General features: G+C 49.5%; 1 protein-coding gene across 1 annotated transcript in view; it reads left to right on the top strand.

Annotated features, from left to right (window-relative positions):
• Positions 1-12,878, top strand: part of LOC102112304 (heparan sulfate glucosamine 3-O-sulfotransferase 3A1) — a 31,392-nt gene extending 18,514 nt beyond the window's left edge. Inside the window, exon 2 of the mRNA XM_088065430.1 lies at positions 11,601-12,878. Within this exon, the coding sequence (XP_087921556.1) occupies positions 11,601-12,219 (619 nt within the window). The 3' untranslated portion in view covers positions 12,220-12,878. The remainder of the gene's footprint in view (positions 1-11,600) is intronic.
• Positions 12,879-19,057: the final 6,179 nt, after the last annotated feature.

Raw genomic sequence — 19,057 nt, 5'->3', positions numbered from 1 at the left:
CGGCAGCCAGTTCACAATCTCCAGAGGCACCAGGGTGTGCAGAACTCCCCAGGTTCTGTACAGCCCAGTGCCTCCCAGCCTGCTGCATCCACTGCCCATTTCCAATATTCTTTCCCTGCCTCCAGCTTCAGCTGCCTTCATTTAGCCAGTGCACTCACTAGGGCCTGATTTCCAGTCTCTGAGATTTGGTGGCATTTCTTCAGAGGGAAGGAGAACAGAGGGACACTGGTTTTGGGTTTTGTTGGTTTTTTTTTTCACAAATCACATCCATTTAGTGTTTTTTTTCTGTGTCCTTCCAATTTTCAGACAACATTTTATGTCCCTTTACGTTGTGTGCTGCTTCTCAAGCACCACCCCTCTCTCCAGCTCCAGTTCCCATCCTTCTCTTCCATGGGAGGAGCACAGGCACTGTGTGCAGGGCCTGCTTGCACCAAGGGAAAACGAGGCAGACATGGAAAATGAGCAAATTGCATTATGTATTGCAGGCAATAATGTAGCTCCCAGGGGACAGAGATAATGTAGAGAGAGACAAAGGAACAACAGTTCTTGCTGGCCTGAGCACTCACTTGATTGTGGCTTTTCTGGAATTATTCCTGATTTCTTTGTGATTGTTTGTGTCACTCTTTTGACTTTCCACTTTTGTCTGGCTTCTGAATCGAGCCCCAGGGCTGATGAGTGATCAGGATTTGGGCAGAGGCATCCCCAGCACCAGGGATGAGGATTATTTTCAAGCTGGCTATGATTTTTGAGGTTGGTTTGTCTGGGGGACTTTTCCTGGAGAACTGATGGTTTGGGTTCCCATTTTCTGGCAGTGGGAGGGAAGCTGTGGAGATTTCCTGAGTTTCAGGTGCAGAAAGAGGCACCAGGATGAAACTGCTGACATCAGCCACGCAGTGTGTGTGTGTCCCCAGGCACTTCTGGGTTTGGGGTTCTTGCAGGACACAACAGGGCTGGTGATCCACGGGTCTGTGGGACACTGAACTGTCCCTGTGATGGGGATGGATTTCCTCAGCAGCCTTGGTGGTGAGAGGCTGCCCAAATCAAAGCTCCACCAGCTTTTGGAAAAATCCCATCTGGGATGTTTGCCTGGAGCCTCCCCAGGGTCCCCCTACAGAGAAAGCCAAGGTTCTAAGATATGCTTTGGACTCCTCTCCTCTCTCCTGTCCTCTCCTGTCCTCTCCTGTCCTCTCCTGTCCTCTCCTGTCCTGTCCTGTCCTGTCCTGTCCTCTCCTCTCCTCTCCTCTCCTCTCCTCTCCTCTCCTCTCCTCTCCTCTCCTCGAGTCTCCTCGAGTCTCCTCTCCTCGAGTCTCCTCTCCTCTCCTCGAGTCTCCTCTCCTCGAGTCTCCTCGAGTCTCCTCGAGTCTCCTCGAGTCTCCTCTCCTCGAGTCTCCTCTCCTCTCCTCTCCTCTCCTCTCCTCTCCTCTCCTCTCCTCTCCTCTCCTCTCCTCTCCTCTCCTCTCCTCTCCTCTCCTCTCCTCTCCTCTCCTCGAGTCTCCTCGAGTCTCCTCGAGTCTCCTCTCCTCGAGTCTCCTCTCCTCTCATTTTTCTGCTTTTTCTGTCTGTCTTGTCTTTCCACCTTTCTGAGACGTAAGCAAATTCCAGGAAGGCATCAGTTGTCTTTAACACCCAAAGGAAAAATCGAAGGGAAGGGTTCAATTACTCACATGAAAAATGAGTCTCCTAACGGAGGTCTATCCATTTGCTAGTTGTGCTTGTTTTAAAACTGAATTATAGAGACTGCACATTTTTCCAGAGACAAATGCATTAATTTTTCTCCAAACAGACAAGAGAGAAGCAGAGGGAAAATAAGATAATAAGAGTTTCCACAGTGATTTATATGCCTTTGTGAAAAATAATGGGGGCAGACAGCAGTGTGCTCCAGCAGCTGGGAGGAAGGGGCAGGGGGGTGGCAGGGACGACTGCAAGGAAAACTGCCAGAAGTCCAAGTCTGATTGTTGGTTTTAGATGATATAAGATCACTTTATGTCTCTGACTGGCTTGAAAAATCTCTGTTCCTCTCTCTCTCTCTCACTATATACACATATAAAATATAGGCCATATGATGCACTTAAAACCAGCACAGACTATGGTGTTTATACAGGAAAGGATTGTGTTTCTGGCCGACCTCTCCCCAGCCCTGCTTCTTCTGACGAAGGATAAACTGGGACCTTTAGAAAACAAAGTGGTGGCTGCAATTTTTAACAGATTTGCTCTTGTATATATTTATACAGGGCAGGCAAGCCCTTCCCCAGGGCTGTCTCCTTGTGCCTGTGGGCAGAAACCAGGGGGGTTGAGTTTATTTTTTTTTTTTTTATCTGTTCACTTTGGTTTGATTTATATGGTAAAAGAGATATTTTTATTATAGTGCATAGTAAATTGGGTTTCTTTATTGCTCATGAGAGCCATTTCCCAAAATTGGACTATTTATATAGTACACTGATTGCAGTGTATTTCTGATCTTGATGTCTAACTGTAAAAAATACAAAAAAATTACAGAAAATCAGATGTTTTTTAAGAAAACCTGCAACTTCTCTTGAAATAAGATGAAATGGGTGACCTTTTTCTCGAGGTGATGATGTGGAACTCAGCAGCTCCCAGGAAATCATCTGGGTTTGGTGACTAAAGAGTTTTGGTGGGAACTGGAGGCTCTGGGAGGTTTTGAAGCAGTTTTGTGGTTTGTCCATTGGTGTAATCCACAGGAAACACATCCATGAGGCCAAAGGCCACCAGGGCTACACTGATGTTTCTTCTCTCCAATTATAGGAATGATTCAATGAATTAATTCCCAGTTGGTTTCCCAGCAGAAAATCCTGCAGCGTTCAGATGGATGTGAGAGTGGAGGGAGGCTGGAAGTGCTGCTTCAAAGCAAAACTTAAATCTGTTCCAGGGCAGATGGTTAACTGTGTAGTTTCAATTTATTTGCCTAATGCAAATCATGTCCCATTTGCCCATGGCACCAGGAGAACCAGATTCCTGTTTGTTTTGCTAAAAGCTGATATTTCAGGGAATATTCTGCAGCTCCCACATGAAGCTCCCATTTGTGGTCCCAGGGGAGGGAGGATTTGCACTCAGGACAAGCAGTGGTTCCCATGGAAAGGTGCTGGCATGGGGATAAGCTGCCAACACCGTGTTGCTTTGCAGGATTCAACCTCTCATGCTCATGGCTCCAGACCTGAGAAGGTGCTTTAACATCCTCTTTTCCCATTCCCAAACCAGGCACCAGGACATGTCTGTGGGGCTGGATTCCTGCCTTGAGCCAGGAGGGTGCTTCTCAGGGAACTTCCCAACTTCCCAAAAGGGCCTTGATTGAAGCCTGTAGAGATTTTTCACAGATTCATGGCTTTTCAAAGGAGAAATTTGCATATTAATAAGAAGCTGTTCAGACTGATTGGCTTAATGTGTTTGGGGTAAGTATAATTAAATGTCAAGGGAAATATATCATGAAGTAATGAAGCTGGAGTTAATTTATCAAAAAACGAATCCTAAAGAGGGAGACAATTCCAATAACAAACAGTTCTTTAACCTTCCTCCTTAAGATGATTTGCTTAGTCAGGGCTGAAATGTGTGGTCTTGGAGATCTTTGAGTGAGAGAGGCATGAGGGGGTTGTTGGTTTGGGGATGGAGGTTGTTCCATATTCTCCCTATTACAGAGCCTTCTGTCCTGGCTGAGGACAAGGCTGAGGACGTCAAGAGGGTTCTCCTGGGTCCAGGAGGGGGAAGGTGCAGCCCTGGTCCCTCCAAGACCAGCAGCAGCTCCTGGGAGAATGTTTGGGAGGATGTACCTGTGTAAGACTTCAGGAGTGCCCTTAGGGAGTAAAAATTACATTGAGATTTATTTATATCAGTGCTGGGCCATTTGTAGCTGTTTTTTCTCATCCCTTGGTCTTTACTCTTTGAACTTTTCAGAACAACTCCTGCTCTGTTCACATCCTGCCTGGGCATAAACCCCAGCCCACACAGGCACATCTTTAAAACAAACAAAAAATTGCAATGCAGGTGCCAAAACTGGGTGGTTTAAGACTGTAATTGGGGGAGGTGAGGTCCAGGCTGAAGGCTGTGCTGATCCCTGGCAAGGCTGTGGCTCCTGGCATCCTTCTGTGTGATGGAAAGAGGTTGGGAGCTCCCTCTCCATGGTGCAGATGTGCAGTGGACAAACAGGCAAGGACTTCCCAGCAAATCTCTGTTTTAGGTTAGTGTAGGGTTGATGGGGTTCATGTCCAGCCATGTCCTTGCTGTCCTCTTCCAGCAGTGAGTGACCCTCGTGTGTGGTGGCTTGGCAAAAGGGAACTCCTGATTTGCACTTGCAAGGGAGAAGGGCAGGGAGCAAGGATGCAAAAGGATCATGTCCATTGTCTCAGCTGGAAAATCCTGCTTTGCCATAACGTGACAGAGAGGAGAGTCAGCAGGCTGTAATGAAAAATCACTTCTCATTTGGGAACTACGTTGGAAATACGATGAAATCGCTGTGAGCCTGATTTTCTCCCTTGTAAGAATCAGCTGGTGCTGCAGGAATTTGGCGAGTGGCTCATGGCTTGTGTGAGGAGCTCTGCCCACTGCTGGGGTTCAGCTGTCACTGGGAGAGGTGCAGAGTGCTGCTGCAGAGCCACAGGTGGTGAGAGTTGGGTCCAGGTCTGATGGGGACAGGAGGAATTTGTCCTTCCCAGTGCTTGGCCCTGCTTGCTGGAGCTGCTGGGAGAGGGGAGCTGAGGCTGGGTCAGAGAGCTCATGGCCAGCCCCAGGGGGAAGCACTGCAGAGATGAGCCCAGCCCCAACCCTGGCAGAGAAAGATCCTTTAGAAGATGCCTGGTGGTGTCTCCATTCCCGTACAAAGGATGGCCACATGTTGAAGGGGCTGTGACCAAGAGCCCTGGGGCTCTTCATCTGTTCCTGCTAGGCAGAGGGCTGGGATTTTCCAGCAATTAGCCACTGGAAAGAAAACAGCCCCGAAATCCCTCTTCCAAAGCCCAGCTGGACAGCCCAGAGGAGGTGGTAGTGCCACCTGCGATTGCCTCGGCTCCGATGAGTTTCTTGTTCCAGCAGAGAAAATCAATGGCTTGCAGGGCTAATGACATCAGGGAGTTTCTGCCTGTCAATAGCACTTAGGCACTGGTGGTCTCCAGATGTGCTTTCCAGCACAGTGGATTTTTGGGAACCTCTTGGCACAGTTTTCTCTCCCAGACTGGCCATGGAGTGCCTGGACATTGGGATCACTCCTCAGCACAAGGAGGCAGGAGGCCAGCAGGTGCCTGGGCAGAGCGCTCCCCATTACCTGCTGCCCTCAGAGCAGCAGCTCAGCCCGTCAATAATTAATCAGAGCAATTAGACAGAGGGTTTGCGTGCTGTAATTAGCTCTGATCCACACGAGCTTCATTCCCGGGAGAGCAGTGGGGCAGGAGCCGGGCAGGGGCTGCTGAGCAGAGCCCCCTCTTTGCGTGCAGATGCTGCCCCTCACTCCTCAGCCCCGTGGCTCTGCAGCCAGGGGAGCTGCCAGGGAGTCACACTGTGAGCTCTGCCAGGGTCTCCTGGGGGTGTGGGACCCCCTTATCCCGGGGACACCGCTGCCTCCTCGGCTCGGCTCCCTGCCCTCAGCCCAGGATTGATGCTGCTCCTCCTCAGCAAGGCCAGAGCCTGAGGTCCAGGAAGGATTTTGGCCTCTGGAGTTATCAGCAAACGAGCTGCATTGTCCATGGCATTCCTTAGGGATTTCCCAGCTCCTCAGGAAGGACGAGGCTTCCTGGCAGTGACCTTGGCACGGGGTGGTCCCAGCTCTTTCCTCCTCCAGCCCTGCACTGGCAGCCCGAGGTCCCAGTCTGTTTTGGAGGCACTGACATTCCTGGAGTGTTTTTTTCTTAGAACTGCTGAGGTGGTTAAACCCAGTGGTGAAGGGAGTGGAGGTGCCCCTGGACTTGGTGTGCCCCTGGGAGGCTCTGCTGGACACACCTGGGCTGGACACACCTGGGCTGGACACACCTGGGCTGGACACACCTGTGCCAGGGGTGATGGTGGGCACAGCCTGGGTGCCTGCACGGGCTGCATGAGCCCCTGCCCTGCTGCACAGGCTGCATTTGGGCTCTGGGCAGTGCTGGGGCTTTGGATGGGGCTGGAGGAGACACCTCAGGAGCTGTGGGGGCTGCATTTTAGGGCTGCATTTGCACCCTAAACTTCAGAGGGAGCTTAACTGGAAGGAGAGGAAGGGAGGGAGAGGGAGGCAGTTTTGCTGAGATGCTGCCTGACAGAGCCAGTGTGCAAACAGCTGCTGCTGGCTGCAGATGTAATGAGACACATAAATACTGAGACTTGCTCAAATAAATGCCAGCAGCCACGGAGTGAGCAGGTTTGGGGGCTGGGGGCAGGAGAGGCTCTGAGGGCTGTGCTGGGGAAGCTGGTGTGGAAATGGTGTGCTGTGTTTGTCCCCTGGCTGTGACCAGGGCAGTCACCCAGCAGTGACTGTCCCTGCAGCCTGGGCTCTGGCACGGCTGTAGGTGGCTGCCTGCCGCCAGGTCTGGTTTTTGGGATACTTTTGTGAGTTCCTGACAGTGTCAGCATGTCCCATGTGCTCTGAGAGCTGTCCCCGTCATCCCAGCACAGCTCAGTGCTCCGGGTTCACAGAACCCCTGAATGGTTTGGGTTGGAAGGGGCACTAAAGCTCATCTCATTCCAAGCCCCCCTGCCTTGGGCAAGGACACCTTTCACTAGCCCAGGTTGCTCCAAGCCCTGTATAACATTATTTAAAATAATTTTTAGCTAGTCTTTCATGATGTCCAAGGGTCTCTACCTGCTAATGAAAATAATCTGTGCTTCTCAATAATGTACAGTAAAAAACAGAAAAAAACTTCCTTCGAGATTTCAGTCTTTAAGATTTATTCTACTTCCTAATATTTTTCAGTAAAGTGTTTGCTTACTTGGACTTATTTGAGATTAACAATCAGATGTTTCCCATGCTCAGGTTTACCTTGGATATTCACCTTTAATGTGAAGTTTTATCCCCTTGAGCCATCACAGTTGACTGAAGACATCACTGGCTTTGAACACTTCCCTGGGCAGCCTGGATCTCACCATTCTCATAGTAAAGAATATCTTCTTAATAGCTGATCTACTTTCTTCATGCTTCAACTCCTCTGGGGTACTGGAAGTGGTAAAAACCTGTTTGCTGGGAGGGCCCTCACTGCACTGGGCACAGGGACCATGCCACAGAGGCAGGACAGGCACCTCAGCACGTCCTGTGGAAGCAGAGAATCCAGGAATGCTTTCCTGATGGTGGAAATGAAGCAGTCCTGCTGGACACCTTTCTGACCACAACCTAAAGAAAAAGGAGTATTTCAGCAGGTGATAGGCACATCCTGCACACACTGCTTCCGTGGGGGTGGGAGAGCAGAGATGAAGGAAATTCCAAGGCCCCTGACTTGTTTTGTGAGGCTGCAGCATCCTCTGAGAGATGGCAGTTGTATCATAGATCCCTCCAAAGCACCAGCATTTCCCTGAGCATTGTCTTTATGCAGAGAGAATGCCTCTGCAGCAGGATTGGTGAGGATAGGAGACACCCAGGGCTCCTTGTCCTCTCCTAGGACCATTCCTGCCTCTTATTTTGCTCCAAGCTCAGCTTAATCCATCATTAAAATCAGTGGCAAGGGTGTCCTTTTGCTATTAATGCCAGTTGGGTTTGATCTTACATCCAACAACACAATGAGTGATTTTCCTTGCAGAGCTCTGATCTTTTGCCCCTCTCCTTTCAGCTTCCTCAGTCTCACAGCTTCTCATGGAGGTTTTTTGTTTTGTTTTGTTTTGTTTTTAATTTTTCTCAGTTTCCTGAAGTGCATCTTTCCGTGTATCGATTTCACCTGAGATCTAAAGGAAGGCAGAGCAGGAGGCTCAGCTAACTCCTGTGTACACTCACAGCTCATCAAAGCAAATGCAGAGCCTTGTGAGAGCTGCTGGGGCAGCACAGCCCCTGGGCTTAGCAGCTGGTCTCATGGGAGGGAGGAATTAATCTCTTTAGGCAGCGTTTTTGAATTTATACATCCATACACGCTCCTGGTTACATCAAGTTATCACTCCTGCTAGAGCATCTTTCTTTTCAATCATCTGAACATGCTGTAATGGTACTTCTGGGAGTGTGGGCTGGAGGTGGGGGAAGGGGACTGACTGCTTGTGAGAGCGACTTTTGGGTTTTTTATAAATTCCTGTTGCAGAGTCAGTGCTTAAAATGATTTGGAAGAAAAAGAGAGCTGGTGGGGGAAGAAGAAGACAAGTTGCTGGTGGCAGCAGTGGTCCAGGGAGCAGCACACACTCCTCTGGGGGTGTGAGGTTGCACCAAGCCGCGATGCTGGCTGTGCCTCAGTTGCTCTGTCCTCCTTGTTTGATAGCTTCATGATGGAGAAGGCTCTGTGTTTCCCCCAGGGCTGCCAGCTCTGTCACATGCCTGTCACATGCCTGTCACCACGGTGTCTGGCCCCTTCCTGGAGACAGAAATCCTGGCACTGTTTCTGTGGAGAAGTCAGAGATGAAATAAGCCCCCTCAGACAGTTCATTTTCCCTCTCTGCCCTGCTACTCCACCTTATCTAGAGGGTTCCATCCACCCTGTCTTGCATTTCTGGGAGCAGATTTGACTCTTCCTTACCCTTTTCAGAGGAGCCAAGGTCCCACAGCTGATTCAGAGCTGTGGGGCATTTCTTAGATAACAGCTTTCCCTGCATTGCCCTTCAGTGGCACTTCTTAAAAACAGCACTTCTCACCTGCACAGGGTTCCTTTCCCACCACTGCCTCAGGCTGGGGTGCCCCAAACCCCAGCCAGACCCTGCACATTGCTCCGGGGGAAAATCAAGCTGTGGCACAGCTAACAGAGAGATTTCCCCTTTGTGCTTTGCTTTGGGGTGTTTGTTATCACGTCCATTGACGGCTCATCCCGAGCCATGAAAGCAGGGAGGCTCCTTGGATGCTCTGACACCTGCCCAGGGGTTTTTCCTTCCCCACCGTTTCTTTGTGTGTATCTCACTGGTTGGACCAGCACCTGTGGCAAAGATGGAGACAGCACCTGGCAGCTGGAGCAGGGTGCCCCCAGCCCAAGGTGTTTTGGGGTGCAGGGTTGGGGTCAGCAGTGCCTTCTGCTGTCTCATAACCCTGCAGCACCTGACAGGCTGTGCAGTGGGAAGGTCCTGATTGCCAGAGTCACCAGCAGCACCTCTGGGAGAGCCCACGGGCTCTGTGGGACTCCTTTATGCCACAGGTGTGAAGACCTGAGCCCCCTTTTGGGGCTGCAGCCAGGGCAGTGGGAGTGCAGCTGAAGGGAAGGGTGAGCATCCAGCAGGATGGAGCTGGCAGGCAGTGGGGAAGGGACTTCCCCAGACTTGGTTTCTTCACCTTTCCAAGGGTTCAGGTGCTCCCAGTGGTTGCAGGGCAATACCAGCACATCTGAGAAACGTGGGCTTGGTGCATGAGGGGGAAAAGGGTGATTCTTAGAATCTGCTTTGGGTTAGAAAGGTCCTTAAAAATCATCCCACTCCAACCCTCTGCCATGGCAGGGACACCTCCCACTGTCCCAGGTTGCTCCAAGCCCCATCCAACCTGGCCTTGGACACTTCCAGGGATCCAGGGGCAGCCACAGCTGCTCTGGGCACCCTGTGCCAGGGCCTCCCACCCTCACAGGGAAGAATTTCTTCCTAATATCCATTCTAAATCCACCCTCTTTCAGCTTAAAGCCATCACCCCTTGTCCTATCTGCCACTCCATGCCATTGTCAAAAGTGAGGCTGCCCTGAGCAGAACCAGCTGCACCGGTCCAGAGCGAAGTCCTGCCTCCTTCCAGATGGTATCAGACATCCACAGACAGATGTATAAAGTGTAGGTCTCCTCCTGTTACCTCCTCCCAGCTGAGGGCAGGGGGGTTTGGGGGTTTCCACAGCTGAAGGGGCACTCAGACTCTGGTACTTCTATTTATTTCAGCCACCAAGAATTTGGCCAGCCTGTTTCTAAAACATTTACACTTTTGTCTTTTGCAGCATCAGGCAAATTGGCAAAAAATCATGGCAAATTCCACTGGAGAATTATGTGCCTGCTCAGCAAATGCCACACTTATTATCAGCAGTGATTCATCTTCACATCCTTCAGGATGCACGAGAGGTCTTTCACACTCCTCAGCTTGCTTATTCCCCATCCTGAATGCCCCAAATTCTTGGAGTTTCCCCCAGACAGAAACCCTCAGCAGAGGTTTGACTGCTCTGGGCCCATGTCTTTGCTCAGCCCCCGTGTGACGTGGTTGCAAAGGGAATTGTCCTAGGAAGGGCCATTCCTTGTTCTCTCTTGTTTGTAACATAACAGCCTGGGGTTTGGTTATTATTGCTGTTTTTAGCTGCTGTTGGCTTTTCATTGTTGCTTTTTCTGATAGATGGCTTCAATTTTGCTGGCATATTGCACAGGTTTGCAAAGCAGATGTTGCTGCTGCCCGATGGTTGCAGCGGGAGCAGTTCCCTCGCACACGGGGTCCAAGGCAAGGGCTCAGGGTGTGGGGGGCTGCATTGCCATGAGAACTGCTGGTGCCATGGTGGTGAAGCTCCCTGAGGCTGCAGCCAGCCCCATCCATCCCCCAATCCCCCAGGAAGGATGGGAGCCGTGGGAAGAGCAGCCGAGGGCCCGGGGGGAAGGATGGATTTGTGTGTAAGCAAAGGAGGGGGTGGGAACCTGGCGTTCTGTGGATGCTCCTGCCTGGGTGTGGTGTTGGAGTGAAGGTGTGAGGGGCTGGGATGTGGTGTGCCATGCAGGTGGGATGAGGAGGAGAGGGAGAGGAGCTGGGACTCACCTGCTCCTAGGGCTCCTACACCTTCCTGCTGTGCCTTGTTTAACATGAAGGAGCTCAGGGTATCCAACCACCAAATCCTGTGGCTCTGTAGTAAATCACACCCAATCCTGGCCCAGGAGGGCTCTGAACTCTCAAGGGGACCATGAAGCAGGATGGATCTGCCCCAAACCCCCTTCCCACTTCAATGCAGAACTCCCCAAAGCAGCCAGCGTGCAGGATGTCTTTGGGTGAAAGAAGGAAATTGCTGAGGTCAGGGGGCTGATGTTGCACATTTTTATGTGGCATCAACTTGCTGCCTCCTTGGAAATGCCAAAAAATAAAGTCTTGCATCCTGGCCCTTGAAAATTCCTCTCTCCTACAGGAAGGGAGGGTTGCTACTCCAGGAATTCACTGTTATTCCAGGGAATTTAAGCCTCTGTGCAGGAAACCCCAATGTGGGCAGAGAAGAATTTAAAGGGATAGGGCATTGGGATGGTTGAGATGTGCTCCTGCTGTTTCAAGAAGGGAGGTGGGATCCCATCCAGAGGGCAGGGCTTGAACAGGCAAAATGAATTCAGGTCTAATTCCAGGTAAATGTGCAGTGAGAGGAAGTGGGGAGTCAGGGACGAGTTCAGGTGTTTGCAGAGTCAGAGCATTATGGGCCTCCTGACAATAAATGCAAGGAGGGAAGGGCTGGGGCAGAGGCAGGAGGCTCAGGACCATCCTGCCCTTGATCCCCAGGACATCCCCAGGGCGCTGCCCACATCCAGCTCCCGACCCTGCCCCGGGGATTTTGGCACTAACGTGTCCCTCGTTCCCCCTCTGGCAGGGACCTGATGCCCAGGACACTGGAGGGACAGATCACCATGGAGAAGACCCCCAGCTACTTTGTGACCAAGGAGGCCCCAGCCCGCATCTCCTCCATGTCCAAGGGCACCAAGCTCATCGTGGTGGTGCGGGACCCCGTGACCAGAGCCATCTCGGACTACACCCAGACGCTCTCCAAGAAGCCTGACATCCCCACCTTTGAGAGCCTGACCTTCAAAAACAGGACTACAGGCCTGATTGACACCTCATGGAGCGCCATCCAGATTGGCATCTATGCCAAGCACCTGGAGAACTGGCTCCTCTACTTCCCCATCGGGCAGATCCTCTTTGTCAGCGGGGAGAGGCTCATCAGCGACCCCGCAGGGGAGCTGGGCAGGGTCCAGGACTTTCTGGGCCTCAAGAGGATCATCACTGACAAACACTTCTACTTCAACAAAACCAAGGGCTTCCCGTGCCTGAAGAAGGCGGAGGGCAGCAGCAAACCCCACTGCCTGGGGAAGACCAAAGGCAGGACCCACCCTGACATAGACCAGGAGGTGGTGCAGAGGCTGCGGGACTTCTACCGGCCCTTCAACATGAAGTTCTACCAGATGACAGGGCAGGACTTTGGCTGGGACTGAGGCTGAAAGAAATAATTTAAGAAAAGGAAAATATAATATAATATATATATTTTTTTTACATATCAGTAGAGAGGGGGGAAATACGGGGGAAAAAAAAAAAAATAGCTGTGCTGAAACATGATTTGCTCTTGATTTGTTTTGGTTTTTTTTCTTTTTTTTCCTTTCTTCTCTCAGAGAAAGGCGCTGTTACATCCAGAAAAGGAGGCTGTGAACAGCAGCCTGGTCCTGTTGGTACAATGGGCCCAGGGTTTAGCACTGCCTCTGTAAAAAAACACAGGTGCAGAGTTTTTAGAAGTGACAGGGGTAGCTCAGAGTCTTCCTGAAAGTTCAGCCAGGTTTTGGCTTGCAAGTGCCATTTTCACCAGACCTCACCACTTTTGACAATAAAACAAAGGAGGCTTAATACCTAATTTGGCTTTCCAAATGTTACCTTAGGGGATTTTTTTATTGCATGAAACATTTGGTGAATTTTGCTTCCACTTATCCAATTTTTTGTTTTACTTTTACCCCCATTAAATCAAGCTCTTTTCATCAGCCAAACTTATTTTTCCTCTTAAGGAAGCCAAAACCAATAATCCTTTGTTTTGTTTTGAGACAAAATAATCTTGGTAGCCAAAAGTGAAAGAACACAAATGATTCTTTTGACTCTATAATGAAAATTGCCAGGTAGTCAAAAGGCCTCATTCACTGAGGCTGGCTCCAAACCAGTGCATCCCTTCTGCTACTCTGATAGCAAAATGGTTTTCTAAGGTTTTTTTTTTTTCTAAGGGGGGCCCATCTGAAGGGATTTTGGGGATGGGAGGGAAGGTTCACACTGAGATGATGCTCGTGGCACACCCTGAAGGTGTTGGGGGGGACCCACCACTGCACCAGGCATATGCAGGAAACTTCAGTGGACGTGGTTTAAGCCATAAAGATGGATCTTTTCAGCTGGGTCAGTCTTAAATAGACTGGAGGAATGGTTGGTTGGGAAAAAAGTGAACAATAATCATGTCCAGAAAGAGGAATGAGAAAACAGTAGTTCTTTCCTAAAGAACTGAGGGGGGAGCTGGAAAGTTGTGAAGGGCTTTAAAAAGTATCAGGCAAAACAAATCTCTTTTACCACGTTTTTTTTAGCTGGTGGAAATGTTTCAGTGACAGAAATCTGTTAGTGAAGCAGAGTCTTTTATTACCATGGGCTCATTTATCTGCTGGCTCTTGATCTTCAGCATTTGTGAGCTTTGGGAGTACCCAGTTGTCGCTTGGTGCTGCACAAACAACACAGCAGTGCTCCCTCTCCTGAGCACAACTTTGAAAAGTACCTGAGGGGGGTAAAACAGAGTGGGGATCCCCCAGGAATGTGATTAGGAAGAAGCCTGGGGATGAAGTTCACTGGCTGCCTGCATGCCAGCCAAGATCTTAATAAAATCCCAGCAGAGCAGAGATTTCAAAGAGTCCAAAGAGAATTGTATCAGAAGTTACAATTTTGCAGGAGAGGGAGGCATTTCAACCTCTTCAGGTGAGGAAAAGAGTCTGGTGACCCACTCAGCCTCGTGGCACTGAGTTCCTCTGCATGTGTTGAGCCACAACTTCTCCAGGCTGCCCCAAACCTCCTTCCTACTCAACACCTTCTGTTCCCAAAGATGCTGAGTCCTGGAACCTCCCTGTCCCCTGAAAAGAGCTGCAGGGTTTTGCATGCCAGGCCCATTTCCCAGGGAAATGAAAGTAGCTTCATTCAACCCGTGAGGCCCCAGGAGCTTCTCCCACAGCTGTCATTGCAAAGCTCTACCTGAGCCTCACCTGGTAGAGAAGTGGTGATGGGTTGGTGGCACCAAAGCCAGACTGTGCTCAGTGCTCTGTCCTGGTGTGGCACAGCTCAGTGCCATGTTCACTACCTCCACTGATGCTTTCACCCTTTCCCCCATTTATATCCCATTTTAAGGCCTTTTTTGGCAATGTCCCATCTGCATAAATGCTTCACCTTACAGCAGAAAGGGGGTGAGGCACCACACAGACCCCCAACAGTCCCTTCTCTTCCCTGCCTCCCTTCAGCCCCTCAGTGTTCACACAAAACATGACATGAGAAGATCAGAGATGGTCACAGAGCCTTGGTTCCATGAGACCACAGTCCCTCCCAGCATCTGCAGTTCAAATAAACTTGGGAGAATGTTGGGCTCGTGGCAATGGTCTCCCCAGTGTGTCACAGGAGGTGAGCAGAGAAATCTGCCTGTGCTGCTCAGAATGGGCATAAGGTGTAGCCAAAAGGATTATAATTACTATAGGGTAATTACTGGGAAATATATTCTAAGAGCAAGACCCTCCCATGCTGTGCTCTTTCATTCAAATGGAAAAACCACGGTGGTAGCGAGGATGAGACATCAGTCACTCACAGGCATAACCAAATGGTGCCAGCACCAGCAAGGCACAAAATCTGAGGTCTTCCCAGCTGAAAAGGAGATTTAAGAGTGCCATTTCTTTGGTATTTCAAGGAGAATTAAGGCTGGGATAATATGGACATGCCTTTGACAAATTGTTGTGGTTTGAGCCCAGCTGGGATCTCGGCTCCATTCACTCACTCCCCAGGTGGGATGCTGGAGAGAATTGGAAGAGTAAATCTAAGGAAACCTGTGGGTTGAGATAAAGACAGTTTAATAGGTAAAGCAAAAGCTACACAAGCAAGAAAAACAAACCAAGAAATTAATTCCAGACTTCCCACGGGTGCTCAGATGCTCATCCCCAGGACAGCAGGGCTCTCACATTTGGAATGGTGACTTGAGAAGGCAAACACCATCACTCCAAAACTTTCCTGCTTCCTTCTTTCCCCACTTTTATATGCTGAGCATGATGCCATATGGTCTGGAATATCCCTTGCACCAGGTGGGGTCAGCTGTCCTGGCTGTGTCCCCTGCCAGCTCCTTGTGCATCCCCAGCCTCCTCACTGGAGGAGCAGGAAAAGCCTTGGTGTTGTGTAAGAAATGAAAACACCCCTGGGTTATCAGTACTGTTCCCAGCACAAATCCAAACCACAGTCCTATGAACAAAACCAGCTCTACCCCAGCCAAAAGCAGCAGACAAATCACTTAGGAGTATGATGTTTTAAAAAATCAGTGTAGTTATATTGCTATTTCCTCACATGCAGTCACATTTGCACTACCATAAAGAAGCTTTAAATGGCCACAGACTGGTCTCCCCATATTGGACAAGCTACAGCAATACCAAGCAATTCCTACAGCTGAGTATCTGCACCTGCCACAAATCCCTGGCATTAAATCAGTAGAGCCTCGATATCTGTACACAAGCCCATCAAATGTGCCTTTAAAAACTCTTCCCAGCACATCAGGCTCAGCCACTTAGGAATACTTTCTCCTAAATACTTCAAGGTTTTCCTCCCCTTCATTTCCAAGGGTTTGAATACCTTGTTGCACACCTTGTAAAGCTATTTAGGGATCTGTGATTGATTGGTTTTGATCTGGGCCATAAGTAGTTTAGAAAATCCCTCCACATATGAACAATGGCTTTTAAAAAGAGGTCATGCAACCAAATTGCTTTGAACTCTAATAGCATTTAAGCCTCTAAACTCTTCAGGCTTATTTGAAAATCCAGCCATGAAGTTTAGATTGTTTTAACCTAAGAAGAATTGGAGGTAAACTACTGAAAACCACATCCCTCCTGGGCCTGCAGTGCTGAGCACGTGTATGGGAGGGGAAATCAAAAGTGGCTATAAATAAAAAAAGTAACCTGTATAGTGTTTAAAAAAAAAAAAAAAAGCAGAAAAATGAAAACATTAACTATGAGAAAATAATTAGGTTATTAAAATGCTTCTGGTCTCAATAATCAAATCTGCCATTAAGCACTGAAGAAGCTTAGGCTTATACACGATGCAACATTTGGATTTTAGGACAAATCCAAATTTTGGATTTGTTTGAAGGAAAAACCAAACCCACACCAACCTTTACAAGGCATCCTATGAGCATCAAGTGCCAAATTGATGGTAAGGAATTTTTATACAGTGAGGGTGGTGAGGCCTGGGTTGCCCAGAGCGGGGGTGGATTCCCCATCCCTGGAAGTGTCCAAGGCCAGACTGGACTTGCAGCAACCTGGGATGGTGGAAAGTTCCAGTTCCCAGGGCAGGGAATGGAATGAGGTGAGCTTTAGGGTCCCTTCCAATCCAGAGCATTCCATGATTCCGTGATCTTGGAGGAGACAGACACAGCCACAAATGCCACCACAGCTCTCCTGCACTGAAACCCCCAGGAGTGTGAGCTCAGCACAAGGATTGACCCAAAGTCTTCAAAAAACATTTTTTCCCCCATTGCTGTTGATGTGCTTGGCACAGGCTCATAGAGCCCATTTCAGAAAGGTCATTGAGGTGAGACCCAGTGCAGCAAGAGCTTTCAGCCAAACCTGGAGTGTGGGGAAGCTCTTTACTCTCTGTTTCAACTGAAAAATCCAGAGAAATGGAGTTTTCTTTACCAGTGCAGTTTGACAAGGCAGCCACGTGTGTCTGCTGCTGTGAAATCCATCCTGGAATTCCTGGAAGGGCAAGGATGGGGCTGCTGTGCCCATCCTTGGTGCTGACTTTGTGCCATGGGGAATTTCATCATATTCAAATATCTATTTCCTGTGGAAATGCTGCCACTCAAAGATCTACACAGATAAAAGGAGTTTATACCCCAAGGTGCCCTGGAGATCAGTGTGAGACTGCTCTGCCTGATGTCAGGGTGGCCTTTGGGTGCAGCACTAAAAAGTCAAATTTCCAGCAATAATTTGGCCTTTCCTGCCCTGCACTGAGTGATTTTGACTTGCACTGATTCTCAGTTCTCCCACATACACACTTCACACACAGCAGCAAGTCTCCAGATGAAGGGGAAAATTGCCCATTTTCCTAACCATTAAAAAATTCCTTGATTGTCTTCAACAGTTTCTGGGTTTTCTCTCCTCCCTCCCCTTCACTTGGTGATATTGTCATCCTTCTCCCTTTGGTGCTATTTCAGTATGAAAAAACCTGATTTTAATTTAATTTAAGAATGAAAAAGCACACATTTAATAAAGTTTACGGGTACTGAGAGGCTGTGCTCTCTTTTTGCTGGTGGCAGCAAGCTGGATAAAGAGGGGGCAGGTTTATGAAAAATGGGGAAAAACCACAAAATTACCCATTTGTGTCTGATTTTAGTCTCCTAAACCTAACACCCTCCACGTCTCTGCCTCCTGTGAACTCCCCAGTGGCATCACTGGCATTGTTCCCATGACCTCTTGTCTTCCACCACATCCAGGCCAATGCCATGGATTGGTGCAAATCCTGCAAAAAGCCTAAAAACAGTCAATTCTCCCTTGGCTGTCCCTGCCCTGCCACGTCCACAGCATTTCTCCACGGGGATGGATGAATTCCTGCTCCCCCTGACCTGGGTAGCTCAGGAATGGTCCCAGATCACAGTGCACGGTGTGAAACCCGAGGGGAAAGGAATTCCTCAAGAAATATATACAGTGGAGAAGCCCCCCCTGTATCAGATTTGCTGTGTGGTCAAGTAAAGTGATATTCTATTTACCTTTTCAGATGTATAAACAGATTAAGTCCCAGGGAAAATATGCTCCCAAACTTCATAATATTTTATTAAACCACCGAAGTTTAATATAATCTTTTGGCTTCCACAGAAAAATTTTCCATTTCTTTTCTGAGCACCTTTGATTTTATTTTCTTTTAATTACCGTTATCCGGAGTTAACAATCTAGGGTTTGCACTCCACCCAGAAGGGACTACCCAGATTAGAAGTGGAGAATTCTGCTGAAATACAGAAATATCGATGTGACGCTAAGAAGTCAACGACACCTGGGCAGAAAACTCTGCAGAAGCCAACGTGCAGAATTAATTCTGCTCAGCCAGGCAGAGGCAAGGCTGCATTCCTCAGTTCACAGCATTTATTAGCGAAGACATTGGCCAGCCATGGCTTTTGTAAAGAGTTATTTCTCCTTCATCTTCTGCCTGCCCACGTGGCCTCCATCGGTGCTGCGCCTCCATCCTGGGGCAGCTCCGTGGGGAAAGGTCTCGTTAATCCAGGGCCCAGCACTGCACCATGGACACAGCTCTGGATCATCATCCATCAGGGTGTGGAGCTGCAGGAGAAGGACACCACCGTGCCGAGCCTCCAGCACACGGCTTGGCCCCTGCCCTTCCAATTCTGCTGGATGAGGAATGCCCGACAGGCAGTGTGGCTCGTGGGGAAAGCTGCTGGGAGCCCCCCTGGCTCGTGGGGAAAGCTGCTGGGAGCCCCCTGGATCATGAGGAAAGCTGCTGGGAGCCAAGCAAAGCCCCTCAGGAAAGCACCTGCACTGCAGCATGGTTAATTAGCAATAATAATGGCCATCATCGTGGCACGGTTCTTTAGACAGCTGAGTAACTCCTGGAGGCCAAATCCGCTGCTGTGAGCGTTACCCCAGGGCCTCAGCGCAGCAGAGGAACTTCAAATGTGGCTTGTCAGCCCCACCTGTGTCTCCCTACAGCTCAGATCAGTCCTGGAAATGGAAGGTCCTTCTTCCCAGACACAGCAGCCTCTCTGAGGTTCTCCATTTGTGGGTTAGACTTGCTTGGCCAGAGTTTCTCCAGCTCATTTCTTTTGTTCTCCCCCCAGCCGCTGTGATCTGGGGCATGTGAGCAACACTCTAAAGGAAATGACTGGGAGGTATTGGCTGGGGAGCACTTACCTTCCCTTGTACAGGGCTTATGGAAGAGAATCAATAGATTTTCTATCCAGTTCACTGCTGGGGACCCCCTGGCTGGGCACAGAGGAGATGGCAATGGAGTGAGAACACTCTCTTGAGAAGGACGGAGGAAAGAGGCCAAACGCATCCTATCGACAGGGCA

This window comes from Pseudopodoces humilis, chromosome 21 (assembly GCF_049639895.1).
Source record: "Pseudopodoces humilis isolate 2021_Gansu_Grassland_sample_001 chromosome 21, ASM4963989v1, whole genome shotgun sequence".
Taxonomy (NCBI): domain Eukaryota; kingdom Metazoa; phylum Chordata; class Aves; order Passeriformes; family Paridae; genus Pseudopodoces; species Pseudopodoces humilis.
Note: the sequence above shows the minus strand (reverse complement) of the source record. Positions and strands in the feature narration are given on the sequence as shown.